The sequence below is a fragment of the Daldinia loculata genome (genome assembly GCF_022478755.1).
Source record: "Daldinia loculata strain CBS 113971 unplaced genomic scaffold F4817scaffold_2, whole genome shotgun sequence".
Lineage (NCBI taxonomy): Eukaryota > Fungi > Ascomycota > Sordariomycetes > Xylariales > Hypoxylaceae > Daldinia > Daldinia loculata.
In genome coordinates this window covers 193,248-213,684 of record NW_026054856.1, presented here as the reverse complement: position 1 = coordinate 213,684, position 20,437 = coordinate 193,248, and the positions used below count along the sequence as shown (strand labels likewise).

The 20,437-nt window shown below is 48.8% G+C and overlaps 6 protein-coding genes across 6 annotated transcripts; 3 read left to right on the top strand and 3 right to left on the bottom strand.

Moving 5' to 3' along the window:
* Positions 1 to 1,135: 1,135 nt before the first annotated feature.
* On the bottom strand, positions 1,136 to 6,154 carry F4817DRAFT_323351 (uncharacterized protein). The gene is made up of 2 exons (XM_049301499.1): positions 5,516 to 6,154; positions 1,136 to 5,457 (listed from the first exon to the last, which is right to left on the bottom strand). Exons 1-2 carry the CDS (start codon positions 5,909 to 5,911, stop codon positions 1,366 to 1,368), a joined length of 4,488 nt encoding a protein of 1,495 aa, XP_049163440.1. The 5' UTR covers positions 5,912 to 6,154; the 3' UTR covers positions 1,136 to 1,365.
* Positions 6,155 to 6,449: 295 nt separating this feature from the next.
* On the bottom strand, positions 6,450 to 7,883 carry F4817DRAFT_355745 (uncharacterized protein; the record flags this gene model as incomplete). The annotated part of the gene is made up of 7 exons (XM_049305692.1): positions 6,450 to 6,493; positions 6,556 to 6,728; positions 6,797 to 6,834; positions 6,982 to 7,000; positions 7,064 to 7,147; positions 7,229 to 7,380; positions 7,467 to 7,883. The coding sequence occupies 7 exons, from the start codon at positions 7,881 to 7,883 to the stop codon at positions 6,450 to 6,452; spliced, it is 927 nt and encodes a 308-aa protein (XP_049163439.1).
* Positions 7,884 to 8,865: 982 nt separating this feature from the next.
* F4817DRAFT_323345 (HET-domain-containing protein) lies at positions 8,866 to 11,555 on the top strand. The gene has a single exon (XM_049301498.1). It carries the CDS (start codon positions 9,059 to 9,061, stop codon positions 10,988 to 10,990), a length of 1,932 nt encoding a protein of 643 aa, XP_049163438.1. The 5' UTR covers positions 8,866 to 9,058; the 3' UTR covers positions 10,991 to 11,555.
* Positions 11,556 to 11,911: 356 nt separating this feature from the next.
* On the top strand, positions 11,912 to 12,481 carry F4817DRAFT_323344 (uncharacterized protein). The gene has a single exon (XM_049301497.1). It carries the CDS (start codon positions 12,094 to 12,096, stop codon positions 12,379 to 12,381), a length of 288 nt encoding a protein of 95 aa, XP_049163437.1. The 5' UTR covers positions 11,912 to 12,093; the 3' UTR covers positions 12,382 to 12,481.
* On the top strand, positions 12,471 to 13,089 carry F4817DRAFT_323343 (uncharacterized protein). Its single transcript, XM_049301496.1, has one exon. The coding sequence runs from the start codon at positions 12,496 to 12,498 to the stop codon at positions 13,036 to 13,038; it is 543 nt and encodes a 180-aa protein (XP_049163436.1). The 5' UTR covers positions 12,471 to 12,495; the 3' UTR covers positions 13,039 to 13,089.
* An 871-nt stretch (positions 13,090 to 13,960) lies between these two features.
* F4817DRAFT_79353 (Pkinase-domain-containing protein) lies at positions 13,961 to 17,709 on the bottom strand. Its single transcript, XM_049307898.1, has 3 exons — positions 16,199 to 17,709; positions 14,354 to 16,141; positions 13,961 to 14,300 (listed from the first exon to the last, which is right to left on the bottom strand). The coding sequence occupies exons 1-3, from the start codon at positions 17,608 to 17,610 to the stop codon at positions 14,033 to 14,035; spliced, it is 3,468 nt and encodes a 1,155-aa protein (XP_049163435.1). The 5' UTR covers positions 17,611 to 17,709; the 3' UTR covers positions 13,961 to 14,032.
* Positions 17,710 to 20,437: the final 2,728 nt, after the last annotated feature.

Below are 20,437 nucleotides of genomic sequence, written 5' to 3'. Positions count from 1 at the left end.
CACAGCGGATCAAAGCCAACCGTAGCCACATACATTGCCGCCAGCATATAGCCACCCACCTAATTCCCACGCTTGCACCAACTAGGTAGCAGTCTTCCATCCCCTAGCCCTTCCAACCCCCAGCCATAATAAAGGTATCAAAGAAGCCAAAAAATGATCCCAAATGCCCCTGAAAGCTTCAGCGCCTCTAACATGATCTCATTCCAAAGTGGAGGCCGCCCCAGCTGCGCTACCATGGCGGCTACGCTAAGTGGAATTAACATGGACGAGAGAGCCAACGCCATACGCCTCTTAGCGACGTCTTCTGGGATCTCCTGCGCCATCATGTCCGCTATCATGTCCGTGTCTGGCGAATGTTCCCGAGAGGAGCAGCACTCAAAGTCAAAATCTATCATTGTCGTTATGTCTGCGTCTGAGAGATGTCAGCCCTTTTCTCGATCGTGTATCGGGTGATGGGTTACCTCAAGTAGACTGACTATATTGGGGAGGTACTTTTTGAATTGGTTTCCGCTTCCTTGGAGTGCTTGAGGAAGTTCTGCGTGGTCAGAAAGAGGTATGCGACGAGAAGATACGTTGCGATTCGCTTTTTGTTAAATGTCGAGAAAATAGACGGAGCGCCTTGGAAATAACAGTGGCACCAATCCTCATTTATAGACGAAGAGAAGCACGGCCAGTAGATCAGATAATTATGTAGAGTTAGTTTATGACTAATATCAGTTTCATGTTAGTAGTAATTACTGAAAGTTAACTATCCAATATCTTGCGCTCGATGGCGGAAGAAACTCTAACGGACGATAGCTCCAATAGGAAGCACTGGATATGGATTTGACGGTATTAGTTCGGTATTAGTTTAGGGTGCTAGCATCTACGTAACGACCAAGCGCAGAACATTAGTGGTTAGGAGAGTACGAAGTTGCTTGGACCTGGAAAGGCGCGCTCGAACGATAATAAGAGTTGAAACCTCACCGAAATCATAAGCTCGCGATACCTACAGCTAAGGCTACCCGTGCTGCCAATACAAGAACCGATTGGCTACCTAAAATTGTTGAGCTACCTAGTAGGTCTAGGTAAGGGGTCGGATACCGTAGCTAAGAGTCAAATTCACGCCTCACTCATTTGAAAGCATACCCGTCAATGCTAAAAATACCATAATTACCTGGTATATATCATTAAGCCCGGTGCCTTAGTATGCTATCTACCATTCCCATATCATAAAATAGGGAGTAATTGTCTTTTCCCCCCTAACTCCTAACTGTAATGCAAGGCAAAGATGAATAAGTATACATTAGGTACCTGAAATTCGAGAATCGTCGTAGCAAAATACTATAATACTCTCCAGCGTAGAGACTTGAACCAGTTCCATCCCTACTTGGATTTGCCCGCATCGATTATCTTCTTATTGGCCCTTTCAAGTTTCAACCTCGCTTTCTCATCCAGTAGGTTATACCACGCCCGCATGTGCGCTACATAAGTGGTCTCTCTCTCGCCGTATTCGACGGGAGGTCCCTTGATCTGAGGCGGCTCACTATCTTGGTCAAAAATGGCCCAGCTCGACTCGTCATTTGTGCGTAAGCCGAAGCCCTTGCCTTGAAGTGAGATGACCGTGAAGTTGCGAAGGAGCACAACATCGCCGGCCTTGACGATTGGCAGCGTTTCTTTGTGCGGTCGATATAGTTGTGCTTCCACAACCAAATAGGGGCCGATCGAGTGATCGGTTATAGTAAACGACATCATGAACTCGCGCGGGCCTCCCTTAGCTCTTTGTGGGTCCGGCGGGTGCATCATGGCGACGGCAATTACGTCTAGCTTCTTCTGAAGATGCTGTCGCAAAACCTTGAGAGGCGTACAGTCAGGCAATTCATCCCGAAGATGACGCACAAGTTTTAGTTTCGCCGCCGTCATCGAATAGCTTTCTTCCTCACCCTGTGAGGATCTAGTTAAAGAAGCTCGAGCTAGTTGCACGCTTGAATCTTCCACACCAGGCGACGAACGTTCAACAGCAGACATATTTATCTCGTCTGCGGGAGTAATCTTGTTTGCATCATGGTTCTTCACCCTTCGCTTAAAAGCATATGCAATACGTGCAAGCTGCACGCTCGGGTCCGTTTGTGACGCTTGCTCAGGAGAGTCAGCTTCTATGTCGGCTGAATTGGTCCGCCCAGTGTCCCGTTGCTCTTGTATCTGCGTTCCAAGATCTGGAGACGGATCTCTCGATACGGGACTTTGGCTTTCAAGCTCTGTGCGAACATCGTCCTCACTTTGAGCGGGACTACCCTCATATTCATATTCTTCGACCTGGTACCGAATTCCACGTTCCTCTACCACCTCAGTATCCGTATCATCATCGAACTCCGAATTTTCCATGATACTGGCTTGCAGTTCTTCATCGACCTCCATCTGAGATATAAATGACAGGCTAGCACGAGAAATACTAGTCTCAATGTCAGGTCGGGTATCAGTTCCTGTCTCAAGTTCGATCGTAATCTCAGGAATAGGCTCAACGAAACTTGCTGGGACCATTTCCTCAGCAGCAACCTGAGTCTGGAAGGATAAACTTGGCGAAGCAAGCAAGTTGTTCCGTTGTGTGGTATCCTGGGAGATTTCTTCAAGGTGAGTCTTTTCTGATTGAACTGTGCTACGTTCAGTAGGCTGTTCCTCGACATTTGTAATGATATCTTCAGCAGCTACCGAAGGTGGTTTTCTACTGGCCAATTGCTCAGCCACGGGTGAAAGCCCTGTCGTATCGTCTATCACGTCTGGCTCATCAACATCCATAGAAACAACTGCAACAGAGTCTAATACCGTGATATCACCCGTTAATTGTGTATCTCGAGGTGTCGGCAGCTGGTCGGCCGGAAGCCGGGGTCCCGTAACAGCAATATTTTCTCGCAACACAACATCCATCTTTTTGTCATCCGCAGATAGCGATATGAACGAATGTGTTAACGGAGGGGACGAGGGTGCTGTGGTTTCGACTTGCCTCTCTTCGTCTACTGCTACAGGCTGCGGGGTTGAAGAAGTAGCTGGTAAAATAGGTACCATATCGACCATTTCCTCATCCTCCTGAGAATTTAGGGATTCATGTCCTTCTACTTGTTCCTCTGGCACTTCTATACGTTCCGCTAGGGGTTCGTCACCTTTAGCTGGCATGGTGTCAATAGCGTCTTCATCTTGTATCTCCCTAGGAGAAGTGACATGATTGTCGTTCCATTCGCTTTCGACTACTCGACCTAGAAGGTCGAGTCCGTCGGCCGCGGATTGTCGATCATTGCCATCTTTATATTCCTCCTTGGTTTTCGTGCCCATTAACCCTGTATGGCTAGGCTCAGGCGATGTTTTTTTATGTACGGTAAACTCGTTAGGACGCGAGGTTCCGGATACAGCGGGCAGTTGCTGAGAACCCATATCAATAGACTCCGCCACATCATCGTCTCCAGGACTAAGCGCTGCTTCTTCAAGTTCTTCCTCAAGCATTCTCTCAACATCTTCATTCTCGCCTCCCGAGGACTCGGAATCTGGTTTGTCAATTGAATCGACTGAGCTGATGACGTCCTCCCTTTCAATATCTTTGCCACCCTCCTCGTCTTCTTCATCGTTCTTCTCCTCGTTATCCAGGCTATCCTCGCTATCTTCTTCACTTTCACTTCCACTTTCGGCAGGCTGTACAAGTGCTTGTTTTGATATAATTCCTGGCGATGTTGCTGGTTGACTTTGTGATATACTACCAGCGACTGGTCGAGCCGCTTGTCGCGGCTGGGTAGCTTCGTCATCCTCCCCTTCATCCTCCGAGGATGAAATGAGATCAATGACCTGAGGGATAGACTGTGAAACTGGCCGCACAGGTTTTCGATTCTCCTCATTGTTGTCATCAGTTTCGTACTCGCTTTCATACTCAAGATTTTCGGCGTCCTCGTCCTCTTCGTCCCAGCTTTCGCCGTCGTCAAACTCGGGTTCTAGTTCGCGTGGTCCCAAGTCTTCATCGTGACTATCATCTTCATCATCATCTGGTGCGGTATAATTCCTTGTATCGTAGTCACCGCCCATTTCGTCGGCATCATATTCAGGTTCATCATCATCCGAATACTCAGCATCCACGTCATCTTCAACTTCTGCTTCTTCATACATTTCGAGAGCATCAGCTTGACCGGTCATGACTGTGTCCTCTGTAGCAGTCGGCGGTGGTGGTTCGTCGTCCGAATCACTTTCGTCTATGACAACTGCAGTATCGGGAGATTCCCCCTCTGCACTACCCAACCGGCCAGTATGAGGCATCGAAGTCGCTTGAGATGGGTTATTGACCGTAGCCCAAGACGATGATCCTACAATTTCAGCTGCAGGGACGCTAGAATCGAATGAGTCTCGTTCAATATCCATAGTCTCCTCTTGGGAGAAGGGGTGATTGCTATCTAGATAGGAAGGAGGATAGTCCATATGTGCCACTTGAGGTACCGTGGTACTTTCCTCTTCATCTTCAAGACCCAGCGGCGGGTAGTCCGTGCTATGTAATGTAGCGTGAATTGGGTAGCCTTGCTCATCAGTGGCCGGGCCCTCATTAAGATGATGCTCATCATGTTCAACAGCAAGGTGATTAGGTTCGTTTGGCGAGTGTGTACGGCTTCCAGGTCTCATTATATCATGGCCCACGGATGTTTCGATCTCGAAAGTATTTGAGAACCCGTTAGCTGATGGAGGTTCAGTAGTATGTAAGTAGCCTTCAGGCGGAAGGTTTAGAGGTGGAGCGTTCCATCGCTGAAGGTCGTCAGTGACTATGTTAAATCCATCGGCGGCCTGGAACGCAGACAATTCAGGTCCACTACTGGGAAGTTCACTGCTAGGCCCGGGTGGTGGGAGTGGTGTAGGTGTCGCGACTGGCCATTCGCTGTGAAGATCCCCTTGAACACCGTGATCCACCATTCCTTGTTGGGGATGAGTAGCATCTTCTACTCTTGATGTCGACTCCAAGATCAGCTGTGCTTCGTTTTTACTGTTTTCTTGCGTAGGCAAAGGCATTGGTAGATCGATTTCCATGGTTTGACATCCTTCATCAGTCATATCAGGTCTTGGCGGAGAGCTCACGATGGCCTGAGGTGAGGTAGGTTCAGGGCTAGGAGACTGGCTAGTATATTTCCACGCACCGCTTTCGCGACCAAATCTTGACCTTTTCCGGCCTCTCCCTTTGACTCCACCATCGTCCTCGAATATGTCGTATCCATCTTCGAATAGGGATCCGTATGACATCCGAGCTCTCTTAACGAAAGCCGGGGATTCGAATTCGCCATCTTTGAGCTTCGCAATATACGTTTTACTAGGTGGCGTGAGAGTTTCGAGTATTTGAGCGGGAAGGTCTTCTTCGTGAGATATTTCGGTCGGCGGCGTTTCAGCCCGAGGTTGGGGCTCTGCGGGAGGAGGACGGTCGACATTGACGAGCTTGGTCTCTCCAGTCTCGGTCAGGATAACCTAGAAAAGATGTGAGCAATTGCTAAACCATGAGATGTACACACATATATATAATCACCTGAAGTATGAGCTTATCTGAGAATTTCAACTGCCAATCAATCCCCGCGCCTGGTAAACTCTGCCGCTTCTTGGTTTGTTCAGGTTCCCACTCAGCTCCATCCAAGCTGACGAGAACTTCATCGCCGCTACTTAGCCCGCTCTCTCCAGCGGCCTTAGCAGATGCACCGTTCAGATTTATACGAACCTGCCCCTTGCTTCTACGAAGACGGTAGTCAGGTTCAGCGAGGATAAAAGCAAACGTGCCTTTAACAGAATTATAGGGCCATGTGATAGTAACCACACCACGCACAGCACGAGATGCCGAGTCTTGAATTTCGGGGGTTAAGTCTGCGATAGCAATCCTGTTCGCTGCGCCGAGCTGCTGAAGCGGATTTGACGCGTTCGTAGTGTCCATGACGTCGGCATAGTTCCGTGGAATCGCGGTCGCGTTGAATGTTTGTGCTATGACGTGGGATGGGAAATCCGAGTGCGGCGCATTTGTATGAAGGGCACAGTTATGATATAAGTAAGGACTATAATCTAGTGTACTTTCTGGCTTGTTATTCCCAAGGCTATAAGTACCAACCTTCCCTAAAATAAGAAGGTGAGTGTTGTGGATGAGTGTTGTAGATGGTATTAAACTTGAGCTTGCACAGCTGAAAACGTTAAGTTGAAGCTTCCAAATTCACCTCCAGGAGGTAGCTGTAGCTGCCAAGAGTCCTCTACGCGCCTCGTTACTAGCCACAGATAATGATAAAGTGGGGTTTACGATAAGAGGCTGCCCCTGCTTATCATTCTAGCAATTCAAAAGATTCTTTTCGCATTCCATCCACCAACGCTATGATGTCACCCAAACGGGCGAACTTTACCTTGCAAGAACCTTCATAGAAGCATCTACACCAATCTCAAGAATTATCTATATCCAATCCACATTACATTATCTCATTTTCAGTCTAGCTGTAAGTGATAGTCCAATTACCAGGGAGCTGGTTGAGCCCTATTCATACACGGTCAATACACCCACATCAAGTATATCGAGAATTATAATAATCGACTTACATCCATCGTACTTCTCTGGAACGGCCTGGTTAAGTGTGCACCGCATCGCATCATCGGAAGTCTGCGATTTAAGCTGTGCGCAACGATCGTTGCTACAACGAGCATCCAATGCTCTCTGGAGGGCATCGTCCTTCCAGCCGAAGAGGTAGTCACCACGTTGGCCGTAACCGGAACTAGAGGCTATCAGCCATCATTCCAACTACTCTTCGTCACATTCTCTCGGAAGAGTTCAGAAACTCACCCATCTCCCATATTATAAACCAGGGGCTGAGACCCGTCCTCGGGTCACAAATCCGGGTCATTGAAGGGTCGCGTCTATGAATCATCCGGATTAGCAAACGAGCAAGGTCACCGTGGCTCTAAATATCGATCCCGTCTGAAACTTGCAGCCCCCGAAAGCATCCAGATAGAAACCATAGTACTTACGTCCCATATAACTTCATACCTAGCTCATGTTTTTTACGTTAGCAGCCAATCTTAACCCTAGAGAAAAAAGGGAGAAAGCTACATCAACTGTGGGAGCTTGACGGGATGACTGGCCGGACAAGGGCCGCCGCTCTCGGAAGATCCGGTCTCAGGGTATGCGACGTGACTCTTGTGATCAGGCGAGTCGACATTGACCCCGTACCATCATGTAGGGAAGGTAATCGTGGTGCGAATACCGCCGTTGCACATCCCAGGAGGAAGGGATGCTGTATCGTCGCCCGTGCAAGGTGCGCCGCCGAACGGCACCTGGTTAATCGTGCTGAAGCACCGGTGGCAAATCTGTCGCTGCTGGCCTTCAGCTTGTCGTAGCATCGGGTCCCCAACCAGCATACGGAACCCCTATGTAAAACACTCCTGTCAGCAAGTTTTAATCCAAGACAGAGGGGTACATGAGTGTTCTCAGATATCATGGCTTGGATACTCACCGGTTTGAATGCGGTAACATTAGTCTTGCCATCATACGGTGGGATATAATACACGGTTAAACCCCCGTCGGCTTTCAGGCCCATATTCACCAGTTGTGGTACGCGTTTCAAGGTCCCATTACGAGCCCTGAAGAACAAGTTGGCAGTCCAGTAGTTCGAGAAGTCCTCGGCAAAGGTACACGAAGTACAGGTCGACTCCTTCACAGGATCGAAATCAACGGGTGGCATAGACGCTCGAAACGAGTTTCCGCCGCCGACCTGATGCATATGCGGTGACTGTTCCATACCTGGCGAGACCAGCGGGTCTAAACGCTCGATGGTTAGCTTCGGGCACGAGAAGCGCATCATCTGTTGCGCATATGCGACGTCATGCGCTAACTGGAGTGCTGCCAGGGCAGCAAGAGAACGCCACTGCATCTTTTCTTTCTCTTTCTTTTTACTATTAAATTTAAGTAGAGAGGAAACTAGATAGTGCAGGACACAGGAGGAAGTTTTCGACGGTCCTTAAACCTCACCAGCTAAGATATAGTCGTACACAGATCACAGTTCAATACGTCGATATATCAAACCCGTGGCGACTAGGGGGTGCACCTCAAAGACGATTACGCCCCCTACCTCCATAATGATCTCGGTCAAGTCGCGGCAGCAGCGTGGGAACCTAGTAGTCTTGAGGAACTGCCGTGGATGAAGAATTACCGGGTAATCTGCTTGATAAGCTAGGGGAAGGGTTATATTCCTCAAAATCGTTGCCTACGGTCTTCTTATTGGATAATGAGTTTTCATTTAAAGGTGAGATTCGGCATGCTCATATACTCCGCAGGCTCAGCAGTTGTGTAGGTAAGGGCCATGTCATATTATCCGTGGCTTGGTTGTAGGTAAGCCACCTTGCCCTTAGTATAGGGGCTAGGTTTCTCTGGATGAGAACAGTGCCATCTCGCATACATCCCTTAGTAAGATAGCCATTAACTAAACTTACGACTTAATAGCCAATATCTTGCCTCACATGTCGGAAACCAGACTTTTTCTACCCTTACTAATCGGGTTGTTAAACGTCTTGAGTTTCTTCACACTATATTCAACGCTCAATTTTATATCAAGATCAAACCATCATGGTCTATAAACTTAAGGAGCATTATTAATACTACTAGAGTTCCGTACCTAACTTTTTCCAAGTCAATTTATGATATCAGGTGGCTCGAACTGCATGTCACAATCACACCAAAGCACAGCCACGATCATGATATAGAAGGTAGTATACGATTCGGAGCTGAAAACGAACATGTCCCCAACGGGGCGATGCTACGCTAATTGCGCGTATGTACCAGGTCGGCGCCTACACTATCCTGGGTAGTGTAATGCGGCTGAGACTTGGCAACATCATATAGTCGTTACACGTCTAAATATGTAAGACCACTTGCGATATTGTAGCTTTCTACTAATTAAAGAGCTAATATTTAAACTAAGACTGCGCTTTGAAATATAGTTATAGCCTTTCTACATTGGCCCGTCAACGTCGTTGCGTTTCTAACGCATGATGATATGACTACGTCGGACTAGATTACTACTTTAGTGTTGCTATCTACAACTCCAAAATGCTGAGTCTATTCAGTTCCGCCAAGGATATTACTAAGGGAGTGCGATTAGCAGCCGACACCGCGGTTTGGGCTGGGAACGCCGTCTCGCGGCATATAAAAGGAGGCAAGACGGGTATTTGTCTCGTCTGCAACAACCTACAGCCTTATGGGCACGAAGATACATTCGGTCGACCCAGCGCCGCATGGAATCAGCTTAGAGACCCTCAGCGGGCTACTCGCAAAAAGGAGCTTGCCTCCGTTCCTACTCTTGTCCTAGAAAAGGTATCAACGAAGAAGATTTTAGAGAGTCGTGAAGTCGATCCTCAGACCGGTCGTCCTAAGAACGATTGCAAGTACTGTCGGCTCCTTTGCGAAATATTTGACGCGTATTTCATCGACGAATGGATGAGCTGGATTACGGAGACCAAAAATGCCATGCCGATACAGGTTGGTCTGATGATCAGAGAAGGGGCACCTTTGATAGTTAACTGCTGGAACTTCACGTACGATAAATGGTTTCAGAATCCGAGGGTAGATCTAGAGTTGTACATGGACCCTATGCCTCCATCCCCTATACCAGGAGCCCCTACAATGGGGCCCGTAGGTCCTCGTGCAGCAGATGTCCGGTCTGAGGAATGCATGAGGTTTATGAAGGAAAGCATTAATGAATGCTGTAGAGCACATCCCGGATGTGCTGCACACCCTAATGGCTTCGTTCCGACAAGGTTAATATACGTCGGTGGAGGGAAGAACGCGCTCAGACTCTGCGATAATATTTCTTCAGGGGGTAATATTACGTGGGCAGCGTTAAGTCATTGTTGGGGTGGTGGCAAGCCGCTATCATTGACAAAGTCGACTCTGGGTACCCTGAAAGAGCGTATTGATTTCTCAGAGTTACCGCTCACATTTCAAGATGCAATCACTGTTGCTCAAGAGCTTGGATTAGTATATGTTTGGATAGATTCCCTTTGTATCGTCCAAGACGACAAGACAGACTGGGAGAAGGAGGCAGCTCTCATGGGTGAGGTGTATAGCCGCGCGTTTATTGTTATCAGTGGTGCCTCTTCGCCCAATCCTAGTACGCCGTACTTACGACCTCGAGAAGAAGAATGGCTTCCGAAGCGTTTTAATTTTCCTATCGCACCCGGTGCTAATATATCGATTATGGTCCGACAGCGACATCTCCTAGCAGCGCCGCTTGACCAAGGGCTACTCGAGCCGCCTTTCACGGGTTCATGGGCCGTGTTGAAGAAAGTTGGTCCCCTTTATGCGCGTGGATGGTGCTTTCAAGAATCGTTCCTCGCGCCACGGATCCTCAACTTCGCCCCAGGTGCTATCATATACGAATGCCGGACGCATCGGAAGAGCGAGGATCAACTGCCTCCTTATCCGTCCACAGTCCCTGGCTCGTTGGGCGAAGTAACCCCCTTGGAACAGTGGCACATGATTGTCAAATCATACACTTCGCGCCAATTAACGTTCACTAGTGACAAGCTCCCGGCCATAGCCGGCGCTGCTACTATCATGCCGCAGGTGAGGACTAGTAAATATCTTGCCGGCCTATGGAGCGAGTCTCTGCTTTTAGATCTTCTTGTACGTACTTCCAAAAACTTCCCAACAAAGCAGGGAAATGTCGCTTCGGTGAAATATCCGATGCCCCTAAGCTACTTATTAAAAGGGACAATTACTAACCTATTATCAAATAATGCCGGGCCGCGCACATCTACCGTTAATGACGAAGGAACACGAAGAGAATGCGCCAACGTGGTCATGGGCGTCGATGAACTGGGGTGTGACTTGGAACCCGATGCAGGATCCACAGCTTCTTGCCTCTGTGGTCGATGCCCGGACAGATGTAGTAGGGGCCAACTCTTACGGGCAAGTATCAGGGGGCACCATCACTCTCCGAGGCCGAATCAAGTATTGTCGGCTTTCGGCCGACTACCATAAGAACGAGCACTGGGTTTACTACCGAAAAGGCGATGGCTCTTACAGCCGAAAGCAGCACTTCCGAACTGATGGCGCTTTGGAGTCATGGACTGTGCCTGGACATACTGACTCCTCTGCTCGCCGGTCGCGAGTCACAACATCTGGAATTGCGTTGGAGACAGGGGCAGCGTTTTTCTGTGTTGCAAAGTGCCATTGGATGAAGAGTGATCACATGGGTTTGATATTGGGCAGGTCACCAAGGTTTCCTGGGTATATGGAGAGGGTAGGGAGCATCTCCAATGTGCCCAAGGATTGGTACGACACTGGCGTAGACGCCACAATAACTATAATATAGATAGTGAGAGTGTAGGTAATAGGCCAGCCCATGACGGGTATAACGTTGCCGGGTGGAAGTGTACTTAGACTATGAGGAGATAGAGGCTGAAATGTTCTGAAACTGGGATTCATGCTCAAATCTTCACCATAGCCGGCCGTAGCAAGCCGTCAGATGATTATATATACTAGCAAACAGGGCAAGAAGCAAAGGAGAAGATATCCATCAACCTCAATACAGCACTCCTATACCATTGCAGAATAGTTGGCAAGTTCTGTTTCTACACTGGTATTCTGGTAACAATCAGTTCCAAATCTAAATAAACTAACGGCAGAGGAAAGTCGCCTGTATCCGAGTGGCTTCTAGTTGCGTAACTTCACCTAGTGTATGCCGTCTTGGCAATATATAATAGAACGTGGCGGCCTATTAGAGAATCTCGATCGAAAGCCTTCAAGACGTGATTCAGGATTCACACACGTCGGTTTTTCGTCTTCTGTTCACTTAACGCCAGCAGGGTTTCACATTAGCCCTTACTTAGGCTAACCTACCTACTACCTACCTAGGTAGGTATGGAGTCTCACTCTTCTCGGCCTTCGGTATCTACAGTCCCTCATGCGAGTATTAAAAAGCGGGCAGCCGTCTATGATATGACAGCCTTCATCACGTCTTTACGAGTATTCTATATCTCTCAACCGTCCAAGTTCCGGAATCTTCGTACATATCTCTCATTCATAGACCATTCTACGCAATCTTAACCAAGACCACGTTGCGTTCTTTCCGACATAGTATCATGGCTAGCAACGTATGGTTTATCGTAGGAGCAAGCAATGGCTTTGGCCGTGCTATCGGCTTCGAAGCTCTAAGGCGGGGTGACAATGTAGTTGCCACGTCGCGCAACCCGGCCAAGATGGCAGACCTCAAGGAAGCCGGTGCCCTAGTCCTGGCTCTGGATGTGACTTCCAATGATGCGTCCATCCAAGCCGTGTTCCAGAAGGCTATCGATGCCTACGGCAAGATCACACACTGCATCAATGCGGCAGGATATATCTTAGAAGGTTCTGCTGAAGAAAGTTCGTAAGTTGAGGTTCCTCTCTATGTGGCGATTTATGAGAGGTAAGATACTGATCTGCTGATATTCGGATATAGGACTCAGGAAGTATTCAACCAGTTCAACACCAACGTCCTCGGCATCATGAACATGACGCGCCACGCGCTCCAACACATGCGCCCTCGCCGGCAGGGAGTAATCGCCAACTTCGGCAGCCTGGTCAGCTGGCAAGGACTCCCCGGAGCAAGCTACTACTCCTCGACCAAATATGCCGTGACCGGGTTCACAGAGACGGTGCATCAGGAGGTCAGCGCGTTCGGGATATCCGCCGTCGTCATCGAGCCTGGATACTTCCGGACGGGATTTCTTAACGAGGGCGGTAGCAACCGCATCCGGGCTGCGAAGCCCTTGATGGAGGAGTACAAGAACACGCCTGTGAATGTGACGCGGGACCGACTCAATAGTGTCGACAACTACCAGCCCGGCGACGTTGTTAAGGGCGCCAAGGTCATTGTTGATGTGTTGACGCAGACGGGGGTCGCGGAGGGCAAGAAGATCCCTGTGAGACTCGTGCTCGGCCGCGATGCATTCGAAGCTATCAAGGATAAGATTCAGAGCACCGAGGCGCTGATTAAGGAGTGGGAAGATATAATTGTTAGCACGGATCACGACGATGTCAAGAAATGAAAATGACGTTGTGATCCTATAACTACCTACCTACCTAGTCTACTAACCAACCCTACTTTGGGTAGTCTACAAACATAAAGAGTTGCCAAGACTCGGATTCAATTAGCAATTCTTATACTCACCTTCAACCTGAATCTAGAATATCCTGCCGTGTATCCCTTGTGCATATGCCGAATGACACATCATTATCGCCCCCGCAGTCTAGATGCAGAATAAACCCCGGACCGTGGTTTTGGTATTACATAGTGCAGGCACCTACAGTATCACTCTACCCGACCTGCCGGGATGTGGCAGCAAAAGCTTAGCTTCCAGAAACGGCAAAACTTGTCTCCACACGGACCCGACAGAGTGCCGGGTATTCCCCGATTATGCAGATGCTAATTCCCGTGCCTGCCTACCTAAAGCATGATGTTGCCGAATACTACTAGTTTGATATCGTACGGAGCCTAAACAATAGCATGGAACACTTAAATATTGATTCGGTATTAACAGAGCCTCCCCAAACTTATCAATCTCCTAAACATAAACTATTATACTAGCCAAGAGAGCTCTCCGCTGTCAGACAAAGCGAAGAAGACAAAATATGGGATTGATATCATTATATTTCGCCTCTCTAGAGCGTAACATACCACTCCTTTATACAGCATTCCATGAAGCTATCTGAGTGTATCCTTAGGATCCACGCTACCAATGCTATAAACGCGCGAGCAACAACACCGAGCCTCGAGCCAGTGAATGAGGCTGCTCCTACACGTGATGGGAGCCTCCATACCACGAATGATGCCCCAAAGTCAATCCCATACCAGAGGTTCCTTCTGCCTAATTTTTGTACACGCCCACCTCTTCGATAGGTATTCTGGAGTTATATCTTTCGAAATATATAATCCATCATCCCCCGTCGCGGAACTCTAGTCTACACACCTCTGCTATGGCTTCCTCACCGTCTATGCTGTAATTGTTCGACTTTTCTTCTGTAGAAAATGATGGCCTGGTCCTACTCTGGTACCGTTTCGCCCGCTACAGGCTCGCCAGACTGTACAACGTTAGAGCTTGAAGCTCGACCTAGCGTAGGTGGTTGCCCGTCAATATGCGGACGTTTGCTGTCTCGTTGTGACTCGTGGGTTGACGGCGGCCGTTTCTTATCTTTATCACGGCTGCTACCTTCTTTAGCAGCACGCCGTGCGTCTCGCTCCTGCTTCTCCTTCTCCCGACGCAGTGCCTTCGACTCAAACTCGTGCCATTCACCCTCCAGATCACGCAGTCTATGAAAAGTTAGCATACTTGCGATAAATGAGCGAGGCGAATGAATACGTACTCAATAGCTTGCCTTGCGGGCGGCTGCTCCGTCGTGAAGTAGGGATGTTCCAAAACTTCTGCCGCAGACGGACGTTTCACTGGATCATACTGAAACATGGCAGCGAGAAGTTCGAAGGCAGCTGCTGGCACTCGTTCCTTGTATTTTTCAGCGAATACATTAGGCCGTCGAAACCCAGGCCTCAGTAACTCAAACCAGGGCATGTCGATAAGCGCAGGCCAATCGTTCTTATTCGGCGTACCGAGCACGGCATATATCTTCTCCAGCTGGTTGATCTCACCACCATCTCCAGGGAAGATGGCATGACGTGTGAAAATTTCCATCATGACACAGGCTGCGCTCCAGATATCCACGGCAGCACCATACTGTGTCTCGCCAAGTAATAGCTCGGGAGATCTGTACCAAATAGTGATAACTCGGTTCGTGTAGTCGAGTTGGTGACGTTTTGCATAGAAACGTGCTAGGCCAAAGTCTGCTAGCTTTAAGACACCGTCACTACTAACAAGGATATTAGCTGCCTTTATGTCGCGGTGTAATACTCCTCGTTTGTGTAGATAGTCTAGGCCTTCAAATATCTGTAGAGCAAGGTGCTTCTTCTGTGCCGCATCAAGTTTATACGACGGATGGTTTAACAAGCCCGTAAGGTCGTGAGACATGTATTCAAAAACCATGAAACAATCGTTCTTCTCAACCATAACTTCCTGCAAGGTGACAATATTTCGATGTTTCAAGGATTGGAGAAGCTTGATTTCCCGCACCGCGGTAACCGGGAACCCATCTCTTTCTCCTTCCATGCGTATCTTTTTCAGAGCAACAAGCCTCTTAGTATATACGTGGAGGCCCTTGAAGACTTTGCCATATGTACCCGATCCCACAACTGACTCGTTGCCAGGTTTTCTAAAGAATACCGAATCTGACGCAGCGAGGTCGGTTGGTAATTCAGGCTTCAGTTTCAATCTTCGTTGTATTCTCTTTACCTTCCGTGTCCTTGGTAACTCGGGAGGAGCTCTATTAGCATGATAATCCGACCTTGCTCTTGCAGAAGCAGGCTCCCTTGGAGTATCTCGAGGTAAGTCCCGGTCCCGGTCACGATCGCGCTCACGCTGCCTCTCACGCTCCCTCTCCCGTTCACGTTCCCGTTCACGTTCACGTTCGCGCTCTCTATCGCGCTCTCGCTCTCGCTCGCGGTCACGGTCTCGATCTCGATCTCGATCATCAGCGAGTGGGGGTGGCTCCTTTTTAGGGGCCGTGTTGAACTTTTGAGAGATTTCTGGCTTTGGGGTCGCGACCGGTGTTTTATTCGTTGCCTTAAAGGCAAAGCTGAATTTCGAACTTGCAGGACCCGTCGGAGCTGAGGGAGGGGGTCGAGGCGGAGGCATCTGCTCATTAGTATTCTTCTCCGATAACAAATCTTCATTGTGGGTTTTCGATGCTCTGGATGCATCATTGTCATCATCTCTCTCTTCCTTTGCTCCAGCTAGGTCTGGATGGTTTGATATAGAATGCTGTGGACTATGATGATGTTGAGGAGTATTCTCTCTGGAATAGCTAGGGATGCCTCTACCAACGCCTGGTCGCTGAGCATTTTGAGCACCCCCCATATTCCGATAATTACCTCGAGCGGGGTGTGAGCTACCCCGAAAGCCCCCTCTAGAAAAATTACGGTTGTGAGGGTAAGATTGGGACATAGGCCCGGTAGGCGGCTGAGGTGATTGGCCTGAGGCGTGGTGACCTGAGGGGCCGGTAGGAGGTCCATGACTACTTCGAGGACGCTGCGCAGAATACTGACTAGATTTGTGATGGTGAGTAAATGATTTGAACCTATAGGAATTCAGTTGAGCATACCTATGGGGTGAGCCTTGGCGTTGGTTACTCCAAGCCGCTCTACCACTGCCATACGGTGATTGCGATGTCGGGGAATCATGGAATGATGAACCCGAATTGGGGCGTAGCGGCGAACGGGCTGAGTGAGCAGGTCGGCGATCGTTATATTGAGAATTTCCGGGGCGAGTAGGAGGCGCTTGTGTATTAGAAGGACCTCGGTGCTCTAACCGCCTAGACATATTGACTTCGATACTGTTCGCACCGGACGCTAACTGACCACCAAGAGGGAATTTAGGATCTTCACGATGCTTGCCCTTCTTGCGAGAACGACGAGACCCGCGCTCTCTAGGCGACCTAGGCGGAAAATCAGGCCTAGGGGGTTCAAAAGCAGGAGATGACCGACGTGATCGTGAGCCGGCTTCCGATGAACCGTGGTGCTGTCGATCAAGTGGACGGGGTGGTGAACGTGTGTGAGAGAAAGATGACTGCCGGGAACTGGAATGCTGAGAACGACTGCGACCTCGACTTTGGGAGTCTCCCCGTGGATGACGTAGAGGAAGAGAAGGGTCCTGCTCAGAATTATCTTCACGAGCCGGCGAACGACTGCGATGGTGATTTCGACGCGGCTCGAGTAGTTCGCTACGGTCGGCACGCCTAGAATGAGACTCGTTGTCGTAAGGGGGCGAAAGAGAACGTCTACGAGAGGATGCAGGGATTGAACTTTTCGGCTGATCCTTCTCTACCCTCTCCGCCCGTTCAGCGCGACGTCGGCGGTCACGTTCACGCTCGCGCCGAGATTTCTTGGGCCGCGAAGGTGGGAAAGGGAGCGGGCTCCGGCTCCTCCGTCTTTTTCTGGACGTTGGCGAAAAGGATCGGCCTCTAGCACCGTGACTCGCGTAATCGTTGCTTCTCGGACCGTGTCTAGGAGACGTAGGTATATTGCGGTGCCTGCTGTGGTCCCGCAAAGGGCGATCCTTGACCTCACGAGAGCCGTCGTCCTCTAGGTTCCTACTTCGATCTTGCGATCGACCACGTTGATTTACATCGGACTTGTAAGACCTGTCGTTCTGCCGCGAAAATGGCTCGTCGCGAGTATTCCCGGTCCTGACACTGTAGCCTTCTCGGCGTCGGGAAGCAGGCGACTGAGATCGCGATGCAGGTGGCCTAGAGTGGGAATTGATAACTGAGACTCGACGGTCCGAATCAAATCTATCTCGATCCCTGCGATCGCGGACGCGGTCGTGGTCGTTGTTGTCGTAACCTTTGTTGCTCTGATCGTGTTTCATCGCAACATCTCGAGAATGGACCTTAGATCCAAATTTGTTGTTTGGAGCTGAAGCTGGCGGTGGTGATTGAGGACCAGGCCTGCTAGGGTGTCGATGCATTACTGGATCCATGTCGGCATCTCTCATTTTAGCACTAACTGACTGCATTGATTAGTGCCAATGCCAGTGACAGAGTACCGCTAAACCAATGCCAGCCCGCTGAAGTCAGAAGAGAGAGGACGGTAAAATTATGTCGCCGAAAGACATGGGTCAGGCCACCTCAGCAGCCTCAGTCACTGAGAAAGATGACTGATAAGTGGTCGATAAACATGCGCTGGTACCTTTTTTTTCTTCTTCTTCTTCTTCTTACCCTTGTCTGCCCCGCAAAGCCAATATTGGATGCGATCTTTGGGGAATACCTAGATGATAGAGATGAGGGTAAAAACGGAGGTATTGAGGAATGTCGGGGTTTGGGTGGTATGACAGATTCGATAATAAAAAAATGATTGCAAGTGGCCTAGTCTTCGCTAGTTTCAATGTCGGGAAGAGTGTAATGTTGTAAATGAGCCGCGGTGCTTTGAAGGTTTTCCCCGTCCAAGATTTCTGGGTCGCGAAGCTTTGACATTTCCGCCCCGGGAGCCTTGCGGCACAAATTGTCATCCAGCCTAACCCCCGGGGGCACAGGTGCAGATAGGGTACTTGTTAGTACTGTTGAGCGTACCTTCTATCACCACTATTACCACCGCCACTCAGACCGCTGATGTTCGAGGGGTAGAACTTTGTCAACTTTTGAATCAAAGATCCAATTTTAGTCCAGCCCCAATTTTAAGCACTGCTCGCACCACCGAGACAGTGGACAAAGGATATCAGCGTGCAGGTCGCCGCAAGAGCAGCACACTCGAGTAAAAAAAGGTCTCGAGTGTTTTGATCGAGACTGATCAAACACCTGGAAATGTCTCAGCACTTCCAGGCTTTAGCGACGAGCCTAGTAAGAGTGACCAGGCGAGTCAAGCAGCAAGATAAACCAGGACATGCTATCTACGATGATGTGTGCACTCTAAATATCATCCCGCCCTTCAAACCCATAGTTATCCTTTTTTTTGTCGCTATTCCAATTCTCCACCTAGCATAAACAACTAATATATTGTCAGACGCAACACAACCCATATAACCTAGCTGTCTGTATATACCAGATCCCAGCGATATCCTGAGGACAGCCTTTGCGTCTTTGTCGTTCGCCGATTCTGTTGCCTCCAAGGTTCCGTCGTAACTTGACGTCATCTTAGAACGGAACTAAAGCTAGATCCCTTTCCAGTGAAATTAACAGTGATGAATTATTGGGAAGTCGTTTATTGGGCTGCTTAAACAGATGGCTGACCACGGGTTTCGTCGACATCTGCTTGAGCAAGACGTAGTTGGAATCAAATCGAAAGGCCCCGAATCATACCGCAGGATGACTTTCTTCTCTGGGCCATTATTTGCTTTGTCAATATGCAAATACCACACAAAGGGGAATTACCAGAGAGCCCAGTTCTTTCCATGTAATATGCAAGTCTGATATAGACCTCGACACAAGAATCCAGACGCGAAGAAATATAGAACTATCTGATACTTCTGGAAAGTAGTAGCAAACCCAAATTAGGTTACGGGATAATGTATATCTTGATATCTTGGTCTCTCATCTCTAAATGAAGACTATTAGTTAGATGACTTCATTGAAATATAGAGCTGCCACGACAAAGGTCGGTAGAGCCAGATGTTGGCGACAAAGCATGGCATCATTACGCCTGCAAATAATTTGACTACATCCGGTTAAAGTAGTAGAGAGCCTTCAATTTCTTAGAGGGTTTAGGGGTGTTATAATCTGGCGGACTGGTGGGTATTATTCCCTCTGCCGGGTATCGATGGTCAAGACATAAAAGGCTTGTGGCAACCTGCATTGCGCAGAGCCCCATGGAAATGTCCACCATGCTGAATAGGAGGTAGATATTTTCCCCTTCATCTAGACAGACATGGGTCCGACGCTGATAAAGATCGTGAATTGAACTAGCTGCGTAGTTGAATGGGAACAACTGTGGGAGACGAAAACTCTCAAGCGAATTTCGATAGGTATGGTAGAAAGATGCTAGAAAGGAAATTCAGTATTCCGAATTTCCGGCAACGGTTTCTATCTCAGGACATGTTGCGAGAGAGGCAAGTGTCGAGAGAAGGGGCGTAATGGTAGGTCCGTGGTTGGCGATTCGGTCGGACCCACGGTCGCGTACGGACATTCATGAGGTCAAAACGTTGCTGATAATCAGCAAACGATGGCGGGATGTTTCATCCATGGCTAAGAAGATACAGTGAGACAAGATTCGACAAGATTCAACAAATAAATGCTATAGGCGCAGTGATGATTGATTTCTAGGTAGAACATCGTCATTTGAAAAGGTGTGGTGTGTTGTCAACTTGGAACACTGGGTTTGGAGAAAGCGGGATTCGGTAAAGAAAGCCAAATGCACCGTGTTAGTTTCTAGCCTGTAGAGCTTATCATACTGTATGAGCACATTATGTAATCCACACAGCGAAGTCTAATTGTGTACTTCGTAAGGTACATGTACGATGTTAATTCTTTACATCATAATTCACATGCACCTAACATCGTCCCAATAGCATATTGTGATAATGACATAGTAGGAAACAATTACACTAGACGTCTGTGTAAAGAGCAAACCTAGGGCATCCTTTCTCCAGCCTCTCTCCTATTCAACCTCCGAAACTATACCATGCTCATCGGTCTAGATACGATTGGTCCCTCTAGCTGGACAATGCGCTATCGAGGAGATGCCACCATTCCCGTGTTTTCCGTACAACATTAATAAGCTTGGTAATTCACATCTAGTCGTGATCCTCATCATCTCGGATCGACATTACTCCTACCAACCAAGTCCAGTCTCAAGAGCCCAGCCCAAGGTTCACCTGCTTAAATCTGCTTGGACACATGGAAGCTACCCCG

Coding starts and splice junctions, on each gene's coding strand:
- F4817DRAFT_323344 (XM_049301497.1), top strand. CDS start 12,094: ATGGCTAGCAACGTATGGTTTATCGTAGGAGCAAGCAATGGCTTTGGC.
- F4817DRAFT_323343 (XM_049301496.1), top strand. CDS start 12,496: ATGAACATGACGCGCCACGCGCTCCAACACATGCGCCCTCGCCGGCAG.
- F4817DRAFT_323345 (XM_049301498.1), top strand. CDS start 9,059: ATGCTGAGTCTATTCAGTTCCGCCAAGGATATTACTAAGGGAGTGCGA.
- F4817DRAFT_323351 (XM_049301499.1), bottom strand. CDS start 5,911: ATGGACACTACGAACGCGTCAAATCCGCTTCAGCAGCTCGGCGCAGCG. Junction 5,458..5,515: donor CAGATAAGCTCATACTTCAG/GTGATTATATAT, acceptor CATCTTTTCTAG/GTTATCCTGACCGAGACTGG.
- F4817DRAFT_79353 (XM_049307898.1), bottom strand. CDS start 17,610: ATGCAGTCAGTTAGTGCTAAAATGAGAGATGCCGACATGGATCCAGTA. Junction 16,142..16,198: donor CGCCAAGGCTCACCCCATAG/GTATGCTCAACT, acceptor TCACAAATCTAG/TCAGTATTCTGCGCAGCGTC. Junction 14,301..14,353: donor CCCGCAAGGCAAGCTATTGA/GTACGTATTCAT, acceptor AACTTTTCATAG/ACTGCGTGATCTGGAGGGTG.